The following is a 20,337-nucleotide window of genomic DNA, read 5'->3' as shown; positions in this document are numbered from 1 at the left end:
TACCCATATATTTGATGCTTCACTTAAATCTAGTAACAAATTATTATTTGTTATTTGTATTATTACTGTATTATTTTATTTTATTAACAGTACAGATTTTCAACTTATTTTAGAAAAATGTTCAATCAAAAAGGCTATCCAATAGCTGAAAGCCTAGGACTAAGGAAATAATACATCAGCCACAACTCTGGATCATTTACTTTCCAATGATTTCATACAAAAGAAAACCCTACTTTATCTAAGCTATGGTGTTTTAAAATCATTTATAGTAGCATTTCTTTTATTTATACCATTGCACTACTCATGTGAATAAACAAAAACTTAACAGCTAACAAGAATGGAGCTATTACCTTGTATATCTGAAGAAATACATCTGTCCATGCCCTGGTACTCCAGGCTTCAAAATTATCCATATCTATATTAACAGAATACCTTTCCTTAAGTGTACAGAGAGTTGTGTTTTTAGTGGATGTCTGGAAGAAATGAAATATACACTATAAACAAACATGCAAAGCAAATATTAGTGTTTAATTTTATAATAAGATTTTTCCCTTTTCATCAGACATTAAGATGTCCATTTTATACAATCATCAAGATGTTTACTCCTGTGACAACATAAACAATACCCACACAGAATTCCTAGGGATAAAATTTACTGTTGGGGTTTCAAAGAAAGTGGTCCCCAAAGGGAATGGCACTATTAGGAGGTGTGGCCTTGTTGGAATAGGTGTGATCTTGTTGGAGGAAGTGTGTCACTATGGACACAGGCTTTGAGGTCTCATATATGCTCAAACCATGCCAAGTGAGTAAGATCACTTCCTGTTGCCTGAAAGATGTAGAACTCTTAGCTCCTTCTTTAGCACATTGTCTGCCTACACCCACCATGTGCCACCATGATGATAATAAACTAAATCTCTGAAACTGTAAGCCACACATTTAAATATTTTCCTTTGTAAGAGTTACTGTGGTCATGGTATCTCTTCATAGCAATAGAAACACTAAATAAGATAATCACTTACATCAGACTTATTCACTTCACGTATCTATTATTGCATTATCTAGTAGAAGGGATGGAACAAAACCAAAGTTCCCCTGAACTCTGGGTCCAGATAGAGCCACAGCCTTTCAGCATAAGACCACAGTACAAGTGCTTGACTCCCTTTGGCACATCAAACTCTAAGTGACTTCCAAAACTAAAATTCATATACGTAAAAAATAATTCTCAGCAAGAGGCTTACATGAGATGTACTCTATACTTTTCTAAAAGCTATGCATTTCTTATTTAATTTCTCTTTGTCCTCTCCTGACACTACAAAAATGGTATTTTTTTCTGGAAAATACTCATCCTTAAAAGTTACATTTGAGGATAAAATTACAAAAGCATATGTACTTTTTCTCTGTAAGCCCTCAATGAGTATAGCATAAGCATGAGGTACAAAGGCTGAATTCCTAGTACCCATGGAAATGCAGAGTAGGAGTGATGGCTGCCTGAAGTCCTGGTGCTCAGAAGGCAGACAAGTGTGATTCCATAAAACAATATGGTAAACTAGATTAGAAGAATCAGCTATCTATATTTTGAATGAGACCATGCATTAAACTATAAGACAAAGTGTAAAGAAAATATGTGACATCAACCTCTGGCCTCCATATGCATGAGCACAGATAGTTTTCTAAAAACACACATACACTTGAATTTATATACATGTAAACAAGCACACACATGCATGAATGCCACACACATAAAACTGAAAGAAAAAGAAGAAAGCCATGGATTCATTTATGCACAGGAATCTCAGAAAACTTTTCATTAATATCCTCACCTTTGGCAAAACACATGTACACAGACACACACACATACAACACAAGCATATACGTTAATGTAAAGAGAAAACTTTTCATTAATATCCTCACCTTTGGCAAAACACATGTACACAGACACACACACATACAACACAAGCATATACGTTAATGTAAAGAGGCTTGAGCTTTAGGACATTTCAGATACAAAAGTCACAAAATCTAAACTAGTTATTTAAAAGAGACCATATATTAGTAAATTTAGTGACTGTATAAAATATTCCTACTGTAATTTCAAGCCACTTCTTATAATCTTCTGGTCCAAGCAAAAATTCAGGAAGTACATGAGAAATGCATCCACCTTGAGCACTAAAAGAAAACCCCAAATTATAGAATTATTATGAATATTTTATGTGATTTTCAGTTAAATTATTTAAATAATGTCATGTTTGTAATATTTGTATAATTAATTTAAAATCTCCTCTCAATAATGAAATTATGCATAGCATTACCTTTATAAAATTTGGTTAATGATAAAAACTTGCTCAATGTTTGTAATCATAGTTAGCTATGCTTATGTGTTGATTGAATATAACATCCTATGATATGTGTCTTTTCAGTTATGGTGATAATTTATTGTTGTAATAACAATTATAATTTCAAAAGCATATACAAAATGCTTAAATATAACAAATTAACCTGTGAGATCATTCGTCCTCTAATATCAAATGAATGAATATCATCTGACATACCTAAAAGTTATTAAACAAAACAAGTTATTAATGAACTAATTTTCCAAATGCCATATTAGAAACTGTGGGAAAGTTTATTGTGTAAACTTGTGATAGTGTACACTAAGCAATATATATATATATATATATATATATATATATGGTGAATTTTAAATTATTCATAAATGTACATTTTATATATACAAATATATTGGGGAATATTATTTTAAGGTGTGTTACTTTTGTTTATGCTGTATTTGATTAACTCTGTGAAGCTGTGTTACTGTGCCTGTCTAAAATACCTGGTTGTCCTAATACAAAGCTGAACACCCAATAGTGAGCCAGGAGCAAGGATAGGTGGGGCAAGCAGACAGAGAGTATAAACAGAAGGAGAAACAAGTAAGAGAAGGAGCAGCAAGAGAACAAGGAGAGGAGAACATCAGGGTCCAGCCATCCAGCCACCCCAATCCAGGGAGTAAGAGTAAGTTTTACAGAAGTAAGAGAACAGGAAAAGCCCAGAGGCAAATGGTAGATGGTATAATTTACATTCAGAAAAGCTGGCTAGGAACAAGCCAATCTAAGGCCGGGCATATATAAGTGATAATAGGACTCTGTATGATTCACATGGGAGCTGGGTAGCAGGCCCTCAAAAAGCCAAAAGAGTAAAAAAAATCCAAATAATACAAATATATGTATTCAAGTTGTAAACACATACACGAATTATTTCATCACTATCAAATATTAAAAATAATTTAATCCACCCCCTCTTCATAATGGAGGACTATCATCAATAGCACCACTAAGCAAAGATCAAGTACATTATGTTAAAGGTTTTATTCTAGTGGTTTGTGTATTTGAGTTTAATTCATTAAGTGAGCACAGAGCACCATTAAGCAATACAGCATCAACAAAGAATGCTCTCAAAACAGGATATACTTTCAGTAGTTTAGTCCTGTGCTTCCAGAGAAGTGAGTAAACAACAGGAAGAAAGGAGGTTAAAGATGCCACTGCAAAGTTAATCATGGACACTCTGTCTTTAGAAATGTGGGGAAAAAACCTGTGAGATCCAAGCAGTGAGCACAGTTCTAGAATCCTTCAATTGTGTCTGTATGGTCCTGGACTAGTCTACAGTGACACGAGAAGCAGATATCAAACCTCCATTCTTTGGCTTTTCAGCCAATTCCTACCCTGTGTATATTACTCAACAAATTGTCACCATATTTAAAATACTATAGTGTTACAAAAGGTTTTGTTTTTTCCTTTGAAACACCACTCATTAGCAAGAATGGCCAACCTAAAGCCTAAATAAGAATTGCAGGACACATGTTCCTATTAAGTTGAGATCTTGTGAAATAATTTAAAGCAGAGTACAACAAAAGGCAGACAGACAATTCAGAGGCATATGCAGAAACCAGAATACTTCTGTGTGACTAAGGCAATGCAATATTTTAGAAGCAACTTCTCAATTCTAACAAAGGCTACTCACAGCCTAATGAAATGGAACAAATTAAATGAGAGCTTGTCAAGAAGGAACATAACTTGTTATGATGACCATTCTATTGTCAAGAAGAATAAAGCTGTGTAAAAGTTGAGAATGATTAATGTACTTGTAGACACTGATATCCACATTTTTTACTTCAAATATTTCTCAAAGCCTAACTTAATGACATCATAGTCATTATGTTTTTGTCTCACCAGCAGATTTCATGTCTACTTTGTCCTCTTATAGAGAACTGCGTTTAATGACACATTTGATTATACTTTTACATAGGCTTACTGCTTCAGTATCCTAAGTTTACAATGAGTATTTCAAAACAAAATACATATGATGGGTTATTCAATTCTAAATGCAATCTTCAAACAGCAGAGGTCTTTACAATTTTTAAACTCTAAACATGACTCATGTAATAACTAAGTAGGTATCTATGCAAATGTCCATACCCACAGAGTTATTAATTTAAGAAGGGAAGCAAATAACATTTGCAAATATTTTGAATTTTAATACATTTATTTCCTTGACAAAACGTATGCACATATCTTTGATTAATGACCCAATTTTATTAACAATGCTGCCACTTTCTAAATGTTAAGTAATTTTTATCACAGTCAACATATCCTGACAGCCAAGTATTTGTTGATGAAGAACAAATAAATCTGAATGGCTGGGCTTTGATGCCAAAATCATTCTTCCATACCAGCAATGTTCACATCAAAAAATGTCAAAAGAGAATGACCCATGTTAATGTCAAAAGTACTGGGAAATATGCAAACAATAATCACAAGTGTCACAGAGATAAGTACTTAAACATTCTTTCTCTCCAAGTGAATATGCCACTAAGTTATACAAATGTCACTGTTAAACAAATGTATGTGAAATTTTCCTTCTCTAATTAGTGGGTTTACTTCATTAAATTAGTCCGTTGAAGATTAGAATCAGCAAATAATAAATGAAAAGAAAAGGTATAACTTCTTATAGTTAAATGTTAACATTTCAATAAAGTTCACAATTTATGTATTATAAGGTCCCAAGTCCTCCCTATGTCTTCATTTAACTTGGAGACCTTTCTTACACATACTGTTATCTTAGGACTCAGTGTACCAGCAAAGGAATTTAAGTAGAGCACAATTCAATACATAAACAATAGAATTACAATTATTTACATAATTGCACTTTTGCTATTTTTTATAACTGACCTAATTTTCCCATTCTCTCACCCTGACTTGATTTAGAGCAGTGGTTCTCAAGCTGTGCGTATGACCCCTTTAGAAGTCACATATCAGATATCATGAATGTCAGACATTTATATCACAATTCATAACAGTAGCAAAGCTAGAGTTATGAAATGGCAAGGAAATAATTTTATGATTGTGGGTTACAACATATGGAACCATATTTAAGGGTCTCAGCATTAGGGAGGTTGAGAATCACTGATTTAGAGGTTTGGAGAAGAAAACAAAAACTTTAACTTTCATATATGCTGTATTTGTTTAACGTCCTATAACGCCTCAAATCTCTTAAGGTAAGTCTCAATGTTCTTTGTGGGAAAAACTCAAAATTTCAGATGTCTCTTTCATTACCACCATTACTAAAATGTGGCTTCAGGGATGTGGACTATTCACTGTCAGTAAAGACTCAAATTCAACTTTAAGCTTTCTTACATTGATAATGGGATGTCAAGTCACACATCCACTTTTCTATTTCCAATGTTGTATTCTTTTCTAAAGAAGGGCTAGTGAATTATCTCAGGTCTTTCAGAATCTCCATCAGTCGTGCATTTGAGCTTAAATGAGTAGCACTAATATCTATCTGTACATGCTTGTCTGCGACAATTATTAATTTAAAAAATTCTTTGATAATTTCATACATGTTTATAAAGTATCTTGATCATACCCAGTACACACTCCATTCTTCTTTTTTCCCAGGCTGTCCTTGAAAAGTGTTATATTCCCATTTTCATGTGCTCTTTTTTTCTGTTTAATGACACAATGATTTCAATTAATGCTGTCCTCATGAACAAGTTTATGGAGTCATCTCCTGGAGCATAAGCAATCTACCAGGGCCCATATTTTTAAAGAAAACTGTCTGCCATTTCTCCAGAAGCATTCCACTCTCAGTAGTTCCTTAGCTAGGAATAGGGGAACTTATGAGCCTTTCACTCACATAATCTAAGATGTGATACTACCAGTAATCTAAGGATTTTTATTAGTTTCATTTTTTTGCTCACTGGATTTATGACATATATGCCTTCAAAATATGCCATGGACTAGGACTATCCATACCACCTTGGAATTTATATAACCCAAATTTGCATCATAAACCTTGTAAGAGTGAGCAAGTTGGTTTAACAAACCATACCAATGATCTGAGCTGATGTTAACTAGTGTATACTTCTCTGTGATATATATTACAATCTGTATAACAAAAGATTTTGAAAGAAAAGATCAATTATTACCTTCCATGCACTCACATGTGCATCCATTCATCAATTCAGCTAAGCCATGATTAAACTAGTGTTTAAACTAGTGTATCTAAGCTCTTACGTGATAAAGTCTAGAAGTGAGGCATGTTGCGAATGGAGCTGGATCACCCTTTCAGTGTTGTTCACAGGTAAGGACTGGTTTGAGTTAATGCCAGGTGGTAGTCTTCCACTCAAGTTAAGAACCACATCATAAATTGTCTTATTATATTTGGAAAAATCATGCTGTCTGGAAAATTTCTTGGCTGGTGAGGATGCTGAATAGAATTGTATTTTCTGCACATCCCTATGGAAACAAAAAAGCAGTAAATGAATCTTGGTCTCAAAATGTTACTTTATATAAAAATACAGTCAATAACTAAAGCAAATAATACTAGTGTAGACAGAGAAATAAATCCTAAATTCGTGTGGCTACTATTTGCAAGTGCAAAATAAATTTTTAAATATTCCCCCAAATTTTACACTATCTCATTTACACACATCTCTAACACTGAAAGTGAGAACCTCAAAGTGTGGACTAGAAACTGAATGGGTTTGAGAAAATACAATAATGTTGATCCATGCTACCATCTATTCAATATATGTTACTATATCAAGTAACCTAAACAGTCTCACATATTATACATGTATATAAAAAAATAAATTCACTCACTTTCTCAATATTTGGGACTTAAAGTTAAAATAGGATAGCCTGAACACTGATGTAATAACAATTCTTATTTGAAACACAAATTTCAGAATTCTACTGTTCCTTTATACACAACTAATCTTTAAGGAAGACATAGCAATATTCATTCCCTACATCTTTTGCACAGGTTGTGATACATACTCATTTTTTGATGGAGTAAAAAAAGTATATCAATCTTTGCTTTCTACATTTTGTCATATATCTCATGGTAAATTGTGTAACTATTTGTATACAATTAAAATCACAGATGTATCATGAGCTCAGATTAAGAAATCAAATGTATCCAAGGGGTCATTTTGATTAGAAATTCTCAAGATTGGTACAAAGGGTCTCAATACCCTAATAATACATTATATTAGGAAAGGGTTAAATTGATCAAAGCTGGTTATACCACTTACTGTATACTATTGCCAATTTACTGAAAAATATATAATATAGTAGATGTCTTATACTATAGAATTACTATTAGGAAATAAATACTTTATTGAAAAAATTAATATCACAAACAAGGTAAATAAAAAATGAATAAATAATAGCCAATAACAGACACATGGGGCTCCACATAATGTAGCGTGCAACAGACTGTAAATTAATTATATGTATTATGTTCGAGATAGAGGAATTTTATCATTGAGCTATAAGTCATATAAAAATTAAGGGAAAGTCTAGAAAATAACATACTAAATATAAACAAGAATTAATGAATGAGTTTAACAGCAAATCATGCACTGCGCAGTAAGGTACATGTTCAATTACTTGCAGGTTACTGGATAAGTATTTGAACAATTGCTGATTGTCCTCCGGAGTTGTCACTTTTAAATGACGATTTGCTGTAAGCTGGGAATAAGGACTCTGAGCTCAGTCATGAAGATGCATGACTGTATTTCTCTTGGTCTTCTAACACATGGACTGGTGTGCTGACAGGATGGGTCTGGAAAAGCTAAGATGGGCAGGCTGAGTGCCCAGCTCCTCTCTTCTTCCTATTCGATATAAATCTCAGTATTCACTCTTCTTCCATGACTCTGGGATATGTTAGAGAATACATACCTCCTAACTATAATAAACAATAGCTGTGACCAAGTCCTAGTACATTCCATTAATAAAGGAACTAGAAAAATACTCTGCAATCTTTATCTTCTTCAACTCTACTTTTACTGTTTTGGTAATGCTTTTATTCATATTATATTTGAAATTGTTTTCATGTTAGTCTTCATTTAACATTTGTTTAATTATATTGCACAATCTTTATTCTGTAATCAGATCCTTTATATTAAATATGCATTTTGATGGGGAATGTACTTCTGTGTATGTTCATCTTAGTTATTGTTGAATAAAGTACTGTTTGTCCAATGAGGCAGCAAGTTAGACTGGACTAGGAGTCAAGGATTCTGTGAAATGTAGTAAAGAAGTGATCCAGGCAGGAAGTGGCATAGCAGGGAGAATCATATTTAAGCAAGGACAAGCAGGAAGCGGCCCTTTTCCCCTTCGCTCTTCCTGCTGCTCTCTGCTCAGAGCCACCATGTGATCCTGGGGATGAGGATGCCAAAGGAAGGCATCCGATAAAATAAGTCTTAAAAATATATAGATTTATGATAATTAGGAATGAGCTAGCAAATGAGAAATCCTAGTCATTGGCCAAGCAGCATTTGTACCTAATATAAGTCTCTGTATTATTTTGGCTATCCATGTGGGAGGCAGAACCCAAGCGGGTAGCAGAAAGATTTATCATAACACATTTTTATCAGTTCTTTGAAATGTCCATACAACACATGATCATATTCATCCCTCCTCCCAAACTCTTCAAAGATCAGACATTTTAAAATCTACTGTTGTTTGCTCTTCCATTCCCTCACACCTTTTCCCTTTCTCTTCTTTAATTTAACCTTGACTGGGTTGTGTTTAGATTTTTCCCTTTATTACCAAACCTGTATTTTGGTATTACAAATTCTTTTAAATTTCCTAAATTTTATATCAGACCATACTACACATTGCTTGCCAATTTATTTTATATGATTATTGGAGAAGCAGTCATCTTTAACAGATTTCTCTATCTGGTTTTGTATGAAATGGTTGCCCTTACAACTGTTTGACATCTCCATGTAGACTGATATCTAAAGAAAAACCTCACAATTGAAAAAGATCAATAAAATAAAACAGCTGCAAATCCCAACATTAAAACATAAGAAATCCAAAAAGCAAAAGGAAAACCACACTTCCAAAACTTCCAATGCTTGTAATAGCCCACTAAAAATGATGATTAACTTCAAAGAAAACTAAAAGAAAAGATGATTAAAAGAAATGAATAACAGGCCTTGGATGTAGAACGGCATAATGAGCACACCTGTAACTGTAGTACTTGCTATAGAAAGGCAGGAGAATTACCATAGTTTAAGGCCAACTTAGTTTACATGAGGAGTTCCAGAGCTACATATACATAGCAATATCCTGCCTCACAAAAAAAGAACTTGGATGAGACTATCTGAAGAAACAACTGGAAACCACAGAAATGAAAAACCCAGGAAATCAATAAAAAAAAATTCAGTGAAAAGAATCACCAACAGAAAGAAGATGGAATATCAAGGACTGAAGCTAAAGTTGAGGAATCATTATGTTCTGAAAGCAATAAAGAAACAATTATGACAACAGTATATGAGTCCTATGGGGTACAAATAAAAAGTCAAACCAATGAATTTATTTCATAAGAGAGGGTACTGAGATACAGATTTAAAAGATTCCTGCATATACATGCAAAGGAATGAAATTAGACATTATGGCTATCACCAAGTTATGCAATCATCCTAAATTCATCTACAGATATATTGTGAAGAAAAAGTTAACACACACACACACACACACACACACACACACACACACACATTCAAACATAAAGAGGGATGAAATCATGTTGCTTAAAAGAAACTGAGGCAACAGGATATCATCACATGAAAGGAAATAAAGCAAATTTAGAAAAATAATATCATATTTCCTATCATAAACATAATCTAAATTATAAAAAGACATGAAAGTAGAAGGGGAATTATTTCAAAAGATGAAGGAGGCCAGTGGGGTGGGCACAAAAGAACATGAGGAATTTAGCAAGAATAAGTAGAGTATAATCCTGGAAAGATCAAAATTGAAACTCAATAATTTATAGAATTCATTTTCACTAACAAGGTAAGTCAAAACAAAATATGTGGAAGTACACATGAATCACAGAGTTTAAATTTGCATCTTTTTAGTCTCGATATTCTATTAAAGATTCATCAGTTTAAAGTAAATTAATTAAGTTTGTTTCGTGTAAAATAATCCAAATCAGCACACTATACTGTAGAAAAAGGCAAAATAAAGAATTTACAAAATATGTATAGTCACCTTCTTATTGTCTCAGGAATAGAAAGAGAATGGGGCCCTTCAGGCCACCCAAAGAGACTGAACCAGGTCTGAGCTGCATTAACAACCTTCTGAAAATAGTCATAAGCCTTTGATCCTTCTGCAGGTGCAAAGAATTGTTGATTCTTCTCTTCATTTTCGAGAGATCCAGGATTGGCTCTATCTGAAATACTTTCATCTGAGTCCACATGATCATGTCCAATTTCCATCCCTAAAGTCCACAATTGTTATATAAATTATTATTTGACCACAGAGTATTCTTCTAGTTAGCACTACTTATAATAGGCAAATAAAAACCCTTTGAACAAAGTATTCTATACTCTCCAATAAATTTGTATGCATCTACTATATTTTAAAGATAATAATAATAATAATAATAATAATAATAATAATAATGTCATTTTCAAATACTCAGAAACAGTTTAAAGTGTATTTATTCAATAAAGAGTGGTGTTTTATACTTGTCAGGAATTTATCCACAAATATTCCTCAAAATATACTGTTTATTTTGTTTAGAAAAAAAGATGATTAACATTTCTTTACCATTGCTTACTATAGAGAATTAGACTTCAGCTGAAAACATTACAGAAACAAAATGTCTTTTTCTCTAAGCAATGTACTTAAAAATAAGAAAATAATTTGTATTATGACAATTTTAACCAGTATAAATTAGCATGTTGTATTTTTTCAAAAATATTTACATATGCAATTACACAAATGCATAAGATGTACATGATTGAAGGTATATTTGCCCAATTGATAAAAGTTAATATTAGCACATGAATGATATTTAGAAAAAGGAATATCTAAAGTTAATTTAATATACAATTAAAGTCCCATGTTTACCTATGCTTACCACTTTCTAAAATAGGTTACCTTGGAATCCAGCTTTTAAAAAGGTAATAAAGCCCTTAACTCTGCAGATCACAACCTATATACAGAGAGCACTTATAATGTTATAAAAAATTTACAAGTGATCAACAGTATATTTAACATTTTAGTTAAATAAAGAAAAAAAACCTACTCTTAAGTTTTGTACCCAGGTACTTAATGAATGGAACCAGGAGGCACAAGTTTTGGCATACATAATACAACTGAGGTATTAAGAATATTGTAAAGGCAGAGAATTTCTATTGCTAATCATTGAAAAATTTACGCAGAGCAGATGAACCACTAAGACTATGATAAATTCATCAGATTTTTAATGAATTTATTGCTTGAAATATCTGTTTTGATATTGAGAAAATTATTAACATGGACTAGACTTGAGAAGTGAATTATACATTTTCCACATACCAACAAATAGGTTCCCATATGTAACTTCAGCATCATTAACTTTAGGAACAATGGATCCCTTTTTTGCAAAATGTTTGGAATCCCTATGTGGAACCGTAGGAATCAAAAAACTGCCTCTAGGCTTTTTAGTATTTCCTTCTTTATCTACAAAAGACAAATTAGAAAATAGTTAGGAACAGAAATATTTGTGAAATTTAATACCACATTTTCAAACTATATTTCATAATTTATATGAAATAGTAAAAGAAAAACTTAAATATCAATTATGTTATTGCATGTGTTGACAAAGTAGCATACGCTGGTATGGTTTTGTAAAATGAATGGAATTATTGGATAAGCCAAAGTTAAAATGGAGAATGAACAATAACTTTAGCACAAAAATGTGTAAAAGATTTGAAATGCTATTATACCAAATAATTGGAATTATTACATAAAACACATAAAAGGGTCACTATCAAAAATACATTTTCCCAGAGGTCATGAGGGAGCAGAAAGGTTGAGTTAGGTGTAGATTAGAAGAAAGGGTATGTGATAGGTAGGGTTTTAGTTGGGGGGGTGGTAGGGGAGGAAGAGAGGGAGAAGGGAACTGGGATCGTCATGTAATTCAATCTTATTTGTAACTCAAATAAAACAAACACAAAATACATTTTCCTTATTGATCATCAAAAATAAAATCACTTCTTGTTGATAAACTGGTAAAGATTTTAGTCCCTATTTGAGTTACAACTAGTGTATACTTTAGAGTTTTCAACTTTTTACACACACACACACACACACACACACACACACACACACACACACACACACATATATATATATATATATATATATATTAAACCTGTACAGGTAAAAATTTGAACTCATATGTTTAGCAGTACTAATCTTGAGTCCCTGGATTCTAGTTATCTTATACAAAGTCTCTGAAAAGAATTTTATCTAAAAAAAAAAAATGAAGCCACAACCACAGGTCCTGAGGTCACTGTTTGTGTGGATTATTTTAAAAGCACTATCAAATATCAAGAAGCTTTTATATTCTAGGCTTTCTTCTTAATATTTTTAGAGCAAAATTATTAATAATTTGTCATAGAAATTGTACCTAGTAGGTCTCAGGGGACTCTTAGGGTCTCAGTTGCTATCTCTCTCTCTCTCTCTCTCTCTCTCTCTCTCTCTCTCTCTCTCTCTCTCTCTCTCTCTCTCTCTGTGTGTGTGTGTGTGTGTGTGTATGCCTTTCTCTCATTATCTATCTATCCACCCATCTGTATCTATCTGTCTGTGCCTCTCTCTGCAACAATCTCATGCCAATTTGACTACCCTATAAATTTCTTTAAAGTCGATTTTGTCTTCCCACTGGCCATCAATGCCTGGGCCAGGTGGGTGAGCTGGCCCTCTGGTCATAAGAATGGCAAAGACGTCCCTGACCTCATGCAAGGCAGCATAACAGAGCCAACCCTGTTAGCTCAGGTGTGGGTGAGCTAGCCTACAAATTGTGAGCATGGGAGAGCTCTCCCATATTTCATCTGTCTTGTGACAGCATGAGCAGGGGAATGATCCCCCCCACATCATATCAATGCCCGAAGCAGGTCACAGTGCTGGCCCTGTGATCATAAGAGTGGGAGAGCCAATGCTGTTAGTGCAGGTGTAGGTGAGCAAACCCTGAAGTTGTAAGCATGGGAGAGTTGTCCCCATTTCCCATTTGGTGGACCAACCCAAATCCAGGGTTATAACTTGGCCAGCCACAACATCTACCCCATCTATAATCTGTATGTGAAGGGGTCAGGCTTGAAGATCCAAAGCTGCAGGATCTCCACAACATAGGACAACAGGGATCCAGGAAGATTCTCCCTCCTGCCTCAGCCACAATACAGGTCAATGGTCAAGCCACCTGCAGGTAGCCTGCTCCAGCATCCCCCCATTGGAACCTGTAATCTACAAGCCCCATTATGCCCCCAGAGACCTCAGTAGCTCCCCTAGGCACAGGCAGCAACTGTAAAGAGCTGCCCAAGAGTGCCTAACTGACACACAGACAGCAATAGCAACAAGAAAGGATCCCTAATACATGGACACCTACTGCAAGGATTGAACCAAGAGCCTGCAACAATTGGAGGAAGAGATTGGTAGGCACCAATGAAAGAATCCATTCAACAACCTAAAGAACAATACTGCAATACCAGAATGTAGTGTTCCCACAACAGGAAGACCTGAGCAACCTAACTCAGAAGAAGCAGAAGAAAAGGACCTTAAACATAACTTTATGAATATGATAGAGACTGTAAAGAGGAAATAAAAAAATCCTTTAAAGAAATAGAGGAAAAGACAAACAAAAAAACTAGAAGAAATCAATAAATCTCTTAAAGTAAGCCAAGAAAACCAAGAAAAAACAAACAGGTGAAGCAAACATTCCAAACAGTTCAAGACTTGAAAATTGAAATAGAGGTAATAAAGAAAACAGAAACTAGAAACTAAGGGAATTCTGGAAATATAAAATCTGGATAAATGACCAGGAACTACAGGTGCAAACATAATGAACAGAATACAAGAGATTGAAGAGAGAACCTCGGGAGTTGAACATATGATAGAGTAAACAGATTCATAAATCAAAGAAAATGTTAAGTCCAACAAAACATTCAAGAAATGTGGGATAACATGAAAAGACCAAACCTAAGAATAATGGTGATAGAGGAAGAAGATACCAAAAAATTGGAGTAAGCTCCTGTATCTTATTGGATCACCATGGCTTGAAATTAGAATTCAACAACAACATTAACTACCCAAAGTCTACAAACTCATGGAAATTGAACAATGTTCAATTGAATCACTCCTGGGTCAAGGAATATATAAAAAAGAAATTAAATACTTCCTAGAATTCGATGAAAATGGAAGCACAACATACCCAAACTTGTGGGACACTATGAAAGCAGTGCTAAGAGGAAAGTTCACAGGACTAACTGTCTGCATAAAGAAACTGGAGAAATCTCACACTAGGGATTTAAGAGCACACCTGAAAGCTAGAGAACAAAAACAGACTCACCCAGTAGGAGTAGATGCCAGGAAACAAATTGAGGACTGAATTCAACAAATTCGAAACAAAGAATCAATGAAACAAAAAGCTTGTGCTTCGAGAGAATCAACAAAATAGTCAAACCCACATCCAAACTAACAAAAAGGCAGAGAGAGAATATCCAGATTAACAAAATCAGAAATGAAAAGGGGGACATAACAACAGACACTGAGGAAATCCAGAGAATCTTTAGGTCATACTTTGAAAACCTATATCCACAATATTGGAAAATCTAAAAGAAATGAATAATTTTCTGGAAAGGTACCACATACCAAAATTAAATCAAGACCAGATAAATAATTTAAATAGATTATAATCTCTAAGGAAATAGAAGCAGCCATTACAAGTCTTCCAAACAAAAAAAAAAACCCAAGGACAGATAATTTTAGCAAAGAATTGGACCACAACTTCAAAGAAGAGCTAATACCTACATTCCTCAACTTGTTCCACAAAATAGAAAGAGAAGGAACATTGCCTAACAACGCTACAGTTCCCTGATACCCAAACCATACAAAGTCTCATCTAAAAAAGAAAATTACAGATCAATCTCCCTCATGATCATTGATGCAAAAATACTCAATATAATACTGGCTAACCAAATTCAAGAACTCATTAAAAATTCACCCATCATGATTAAGTAGGTTTCATCCCAGAGATGCAGGAATGGTTCAACATAGGAAAATCTGTCAATGTAATCCACCATATAAATAAACATAAAGAAAAAAAAATACGATCATCTCATTAGATGTTGAAAATTAGATGTTTGACAAAAATCCAGCACACTTAATGATAAAGGTCTTGGAGAGATCAGGGATACAAGGAACATATCTAAACACAATAAAAGCAATATATAGCAAGCTGACAGACAAAAACAAATCAATAGAGAAAAACTCAAAGCAATTCTATTAAAATCAGGAACAAGACAAGGCTTTCCCCTCTCTCCATATCTATTCAATACAGCACTCAGAGTTCTATCTAGAGCAATAGGACAACAAAACGAAATCAAGGGGATACAAATTGGAAAAGAAGTCAAATTTTCACTAATTACAGATGATATGATTATATATATATATATATATATATATATATATATATATATATCCTGCCAGGGAACTTCTACAGCTGATAAACACCTTCAGTAAAGTGGCAGGATACAATATCAAAAAAAAATCAGTATCCCGCCTATACACAAATGATAAAAGGCCTGAGAAAGAAATCAGAGAAACATCACCTTTTACTATAGCCACAGATAACATAAAATATTTTGGAGTAATTATCTTGGAGTAATGCTAAGCAAAGAAGTAAAAGACCTTATGACAAGAACATTAAGGCTTTGAAGAAAGAAACTGAATATATCAGAAAATGGAAAGATCTCCTATGCTCTTGGATAGCGAGGATAAACATATCAAAAATGTCAATCATCCCAAAAGCAATCTACAGATTCAGTGCAATCCCCATCAAAATCCCAACACAATTCTTCACAGACCTCAAAAGAACAATACACAACTTCATGTGGAAAAACAAAAAACCCAGGATAGCTAAAACAACCCTGTGCAAGAAAGGAATTTCTGAAGGCATCACCATCCCAGACTTCAAAACTCTATTATAGAGCTACAATAATGAAAACAGCTTGGTATTAGCATAAAAACGGAGCAATGGAATCAAATCGAAGACCCTGATATTAACCCACATATCTATGAACACCCAATATTTGACAACAAAGTCAAAATCCTACAATGCTAAAAAGAAATCATCTTCAACAAATGTTGGCATAACTGGATGTCAACATGCAGAGGGTGGAGGAGAACATGGGGGAAAGGGATAATAGAGATGCTGAAGGACAGACAGGGAGAGCAAGGAAAGAGATATCTTGATTGAGGGAGTCATTATGGGGCTAGTGACAAACCTGGAAATTCCCAGGAATCCACAAGAATGACTCCAGCTAAGACCCTAAGCATCAGTGGAGAGGGTGCCTGAACTGGACTTCCCCTGGAATCAGATTGATGACTATCTGAATTGGCATCATAGAACCTTCATCAGCAACTGATGGAAGTAGATGCAGAGAACCACAACCAAGCACTGGGCAAAGTTCCCAGAGAACAGCTGAAATGTGGGAAAAGTGATAATATGAGGAAAGGGGTCAAGACAATTTTGGGGATACCCACAGAAACATTTGACCCAAGTTAGTAGGAGTTCACTGACTCCAGCAGGGTGGAGTTTGCGGGGGACGACCTACATAGGCCCAAACCAAGCCCTCTGAATATGGGTGACAGTTGTGTAACTTGGGGAGCCTGTGGGGTCACTAGCAGTGGGACCAGTACTTATCCCTACTGCTTGAACTGACTGTTTGGAGCCCATTCTCTTTGAAGGGACACCTAGCTCAGCCTAGATATAGGGGGGAGGTCGTTGGTCCTGCATCAAAGAGATGGATCAGAAGCTTTACCCTCACTGAGGAGTGAATGGGGATGGTGGTGAGAGCAGGGGGAGGGAAGGGAGTAGGAACTGGGATTGGTTTGTAAAACGAAAAAAGGTTTTTTAATAAAAAATGATAAAAAGAATATCCTACTTGATATGTAACACATTTGAAATGGTTACACGCAGATAATGATGCTTTTTGAGTTTTATCATTCAAATGACCCGTATATAATATAGGTAGTAAAGAATAAATAATTTTCTAAAATCTATCATATACTATGAGAGATTCTGAACAGAAGATTAAAAAGAAAAATTAGTTCCATTCTCGAATGTCTGTATACATAAGTATACAAAAGAATGCAGATGTGAAGTATGGAGTATTACAGGGGAATGTCACAGCCATGACGGTAGAGTTGATGAATGGAAATCCCATGCACATAAAAGCAGGGCTTTGCCTTTGTATACAGCTATATAGTGTCTAATGGAAACAATTTTCTAAACTTCAAAAGATTATCAAAAAATACAGAGAGTAGAACTCATAGAAGCTTATTATTACTTAAACATACAGGGTTAAAGGTCCAAGAATGAGAATTAAGTGTTGTAGAATATTATTTTAATTATGTAAAGATGTGTCATATTTATTTCTTTATGTTGTGGAATATTACTATATGTAAAGGTATGTTAAATTTCTTTATGCTGCATTTGTTAAACAATGTAAGGATGTGTGACATTTGTTTATGCTGAATGTTTTAGCATTTGTACCTAATATAAGTCTCTGTATATTACTTGGGACCTTGGCAGGCACTCACTTGGCAGCAGGACATGGGCAGCTTGGCAGAAAGACTTATTGTTACAGAATGGTGTCAGTGAGTGGGATGACCCCACACTCCTAGGTTCCCAGGGGAAGCAGGGAACCTGCTGCCACAAGCCACCTGGCACTTGGAGCCACCTTCCCACGACTAGTCAACCAGCTGCAGAGCCTGGGCAGCTGGCGGTAGTGTTAGGAACTTCCATGTAAACTTCACAAAAGCTTAAAAAAGGATTTTAACAGCAAAAGAACAGACACAAGCACGACTTCGTGTTAGCAGCATTTTCTCAGGTGGTCTCTGTTTTTCTAGACACAAGCAGAGACTCAGTTCCTTTAAGAGAGGTTTCTTGAATCAGCCTAAGTGGAAAAAGACTATGTAAAGATGTGTTATATTTATTTGTTTATGCTGAATGTTTAATTGTAAAGGTGCTTTGCTTTTGTTTGTTTCATTTGTTTAATTATATTATGATACATTTCTGTTTTACCTTACCCGCCTAAGGCACCTGATTGATCTAATAAAAAGCTAAACAGCCAATAGTTAGGCAGTAGAGGGATAGGTAGGCTGGTAGCAGAGAGAATAAGTAGGAGGAGGAATCTAGGCTCAGGAATAAACAAGAAGAGAGAAAGAAAGGGAGAAGCCTAGGGCCAGCCAGCCAGGCAGCTGCCTGACACCTGGACACAGAAGAAAGAGGAAAAGTAGGACATAGAGAAAGAAAGAAAGGTAAATAGCCCTGAGGCAAAAGAAGAAAAGATGAAGAGAAACAGGTTAAATCATGTTATAAGAGCTAGTGGCACAAGTGTAAGATAAGGCTGAACATTCATAACTAATAATAAGTCTCCAGGTCATGATTTTGGGGGCTTGAGGTCAGAAAAAGCCTGATACATTTGGCATTACAATGTGGGGGGCGATTTTTGACATAAAGCTTGATAAAGCTGAGAAAAAAAGAGAAAGGGATCTGTTCCTTTAAGAGGCTCTGCAATATAGCAAGCACTTGAACAGGTGGTACATTAAGTTCAAACAAAAAGCTAGGCCCCTTTCTTCTTTCATGGTGTTTGTTTCTGTTTGTTTATTTTGCCCACTGGATTTAATTAGAGTTGGTTACAGGAGCACATATACCTCCTCCACCAATCACTAACAGCCTACAGATCCACAGAGAGGGGTTTGAATTCATTAGCCCTGAATCTTTAGCAACCATGGAGATAGCCTTGAATTTTCAACCTTATTGCCTCAGCATCCTATTCCTGGGATTATAAGTATATACCACTCACTTAACCTTTAGAAGTATTTCTTTGTGTGTATTTTGGGGGTGGCGGGGGGCTGTGAATCTGTGTACAGATGCCTGCGGCGGGCAGAAAACAACATTGGAATTATTGGAGCCATAGATATAGGAAGTTTGGGTCACAAATATAGGTGCAGAAACAGAACTTGGGTCCCCTGGAAGAACAGCACATGCTCTTAATTACTAAGCTATGTCTCTAGCACCATTATAGGAAGTTAGTATGTATGGAAATTAAAGAGGAAATCTCAATTTATAAATAGCACTTTGAGCAGAATATGAAGCATGATTTCTGAATGGGAGGGGTATTGCAAGAGGCAGAGAATAGATTACAATCTTGCCTTGACGTCATGAAAACAGGATCATGAGTGTATACAGTAGCAGCTGAGAAAGAAGTAAAAGGATTTGAAGGACATTTGGTGGTAAAATAATATAAATGGACAGCCTGAATGGGCAGTGTGAGAGAGAAAATGTAATTAAAGGTGGTCCTCAGGTTTCTGGATTGTACATCAGAAGGAACTTAGATACATCTACCTACATGGGGTATCTAGAAGAATGTGAATCTTTCAGAGGGTGAATTTTATTTTAGTTCTGTAATATATGTTGTGCCTTAGAAAATCCAAAGAAAATTACAATCAAGATACTTGGATACTCTATTTCAGAATCTCTACAGTTTGAAGATGTAACATGTGAATTATTAGAAAATGGACCTGATTTACACACAGAATTAAAAAGTATAGACAGAGAGGAGTGATTTAATTAAATAAGTTTGAGGGATCATTTAGAGTGAATAAAGCAGACCCAGAGGAGTATGTGGTATGTGGAAACCTAAGAAAGTTTGTAGACAGAGAGAAATGGTGCAGAGTCAACAGTCTTCGCTGTGTTCATTGGTAAAATATT

General features: G+C 34.8%; 1 protein-coding gene across 1 annotated transcript in view; it reads right to left on the bottom strand.

Moving 5' to 3' along the window:
- The window catches only part of Cfap47 (cilia and flagella associated protein 47), a 261,790-nt gene that overhangs the window by 154,588 nt on the left and 86,865 nt on the right, over positions 1 to 20,337 (bottom strand). Inside the window, exons 28-32 of the mRNA XM_027432785.2 lie at positions 11,880 to 12,023; positions 10,566 to 10,794; positions 6,570 to 6,791; positions 2,085 to 2,166; positions 351 to 473 (exon numbers count right to left, since the gene is read on the bottom strand). Coding sequence (XP_027288586.1) covers positions 351 to 473; positions 2,085 to 2,166; positions 6,570 to 6,791; positions 10,566 to 10,794; positions 11,880 to 12,023 — 800 coding nt within the window. The remainder of the gene's footprint in view (positions 1 to 350; positions 474 to 2,084; positions 2,167 to 6,569; positions 6,792 to 10,565; positions 10,795 to 11,879; positions 12,024 to 20,337) is intronic.

This window comes from Cricetulus griseus, chromosome X, assembly GCF_003668045.3.
Source record: "Cricetulus griseus strain 17A/GY chromosome X, alternate assembly CriGri-PICRH-1.0, whole genome shotgun sequence".
NCBI lineage: Eukaryota > Metazoa > Chordata > Mammalia > Rodentia > Cricetidae > Cricetulus > Cricetulus griseus.
Note: the sequence above shows the minus strand (reverse complement) of the source record. Positions and strands in the feature narration are given on the sequence as shown.